Genomic DNA, 1,489 nt, shown 5'->3' with positions numbered 1-1,489 from the left:
AATAAAATCCTGACTGTAGTTATAGTTGTATAATTGTATGTGATTCTTTTACTTTCTCCGTTTCATTGCTTATAGCTTTTACAAAAAGTTAATGAAGGTTAAAATACAATTATATAAAAGAGAAGAAACACATTTGATTGATGCTCTATGTGTTTATTTTTAATTTTATAATTTTGATTCAACATGGATGGCGATAAAGGGGTCTTCAGCAGAGTTACTAATGGAAAAGTAAGCCGTGCCATCATTGGAAACATAGATTTTAATTCCAGTGCAATCGCCATTGATTTTATCTCCAGAAATGACATCGCAGTAGGTGCCGGCAGGAAGACCAGTTTGTAAAGTTGATGACAGTGACCTAAAAACAAAACGTTAATGTTTAAATCAAATTCAACACAGTCAAGTGTAAGAAGACTGCCTATCTCTCAAACAAACCATTGCCTTGACTTTGTGCTGTAGAGTCAAAGTCTTAGTGAGAAAATCCCAAACCAATGCCTTTTTTAGTGACTCTAGAAACCTTTTCAAAACCAAAGGGGTTCTTATATATGAGGGAATCACTAATATAAATTGTGTGTGTGTGTGTGTGTGTGTGTGTGTGTGAAAGACTTGTCATTAGAAATTTTAGAACCAAAATGTATGCCCAAGAGAATTGAAGCCTGCGTACCAGTGTGGCAGGAAAAGGAATAGTTGAGATACAGATCTAGATGTTTTTTATACGTAGTGTAGTAATAATACGATTCCGCATTTTAGTAATTTTAAGACTCTTCTATTGACTGTGAATGTGCTATGTGCAGTGTGTCACACAAGCACACACATGATAATATATGCACATGACATCAAAAAACTGCACAAAAACACTACTTAAAATCTTTACAAAGCTGGAGAAACAACATAAGAACAAGCGTCATTCTTTTTTTCCTCTGCAATTTTGGATACACATGCTTTCTTAAATCCACAAAGAAAAAGATTCTTCAGATATGAAAAAAACCATCAGGAAAAGAAAATAAGAATCCAAAGTACAATAGTATTAAATGATTTGAAATTGGTGTCTACTTACCAGTCATCATTGTTAAAGACAATGAAGCCTTTGTTTCCTCTTCCAAAAGCTACTTGGTTGCTGCCATTGTCCCACCAGTTTGCAAATGGCTGGCTTTGAACTACATTTCTGAAGGCAACCATGTTCCTGAAAACACAATATCATGTCAAAGGCCAGTAACCTTAAACTGTAACAATTTAAAATAAAATTCAAAGAGAAGTGCCATGTTAGATGATATTTTGGGGGTAATACTCCCACCTTATTTGACGCCATCGGTGTTCACAGATCCAGCCATTTCCACACGTGGTGTCTGCATTAATGGTCACTTCTTTGGTCACTCCATTGTCATTTGGTGGTCCAACCCAGTCATTAATGTCCTTAATTATTAAAACAATAAAGGTTTTTATCATGCATGAATCCGCCCGTTCCTTTTCCATTGCACTAAACCCCATCAGT

General features: G+C 35.4%; 1 protein-coding gene across 3 annotated transcripts in view; it reads right to left on the bottom strand.

Annotated features, from left to right (window-relative positions):
• Nucleotides 1-132: 132 nt before the first annotated feature.
• LOC103751580 (alpha-amylase 1) overlaps nucleotides 133-1,489 on the bottom strand; it is a 15,469-nt gene continuing 14,112 nt past the window's right edge. For all 3 annotated transcript variants that reach the window (XM_029557165.1, XM_029557164.1, XM_008855070.2), the window contains exons 9-11: nucleotides 1,292-1,410; nucleotides 1,055-1,180; nucleotides 133-355 (exon numbers count right to left, since the gene is read on the bottom strand). In XM_029557165.1, the coding sequence (XP_029413025.1) occupies nucleotides 166-355; nucleotides 1,055-1,180; nucleotides 1,292-1,410 (435 nt within the window). In that variant the 3' untranslated portion in view covers nucleotides 133-165. The remainder of the gene's footprint in view (nucleotides 356-1,054; nucleotides 1,181-1,291; nucleotides 1,411-1,489) is intronic.

The sequence above is a fragment of the Nannospalax galili genome, unplaced genomic scaffold (assembly GCF_000622305.1).
Source record: "Nannospalax galili isolate Female #2095 unplaced genomic scaffold, S.galili_v1.0 scaffold767, whole genome shotgun sequence".
NCBI classification, from domain to species: Eukaryota; Metazoa; Chordata; class Mammalia; order Rodentia; family Spalacidae; genus Nannospalax; species Nannospalax galili.
The sequence above is the reverse complement of the archived record's forward strand: the minus strand, read 5'-3'. Positions and strand labels throughout refer to the sequence as shown.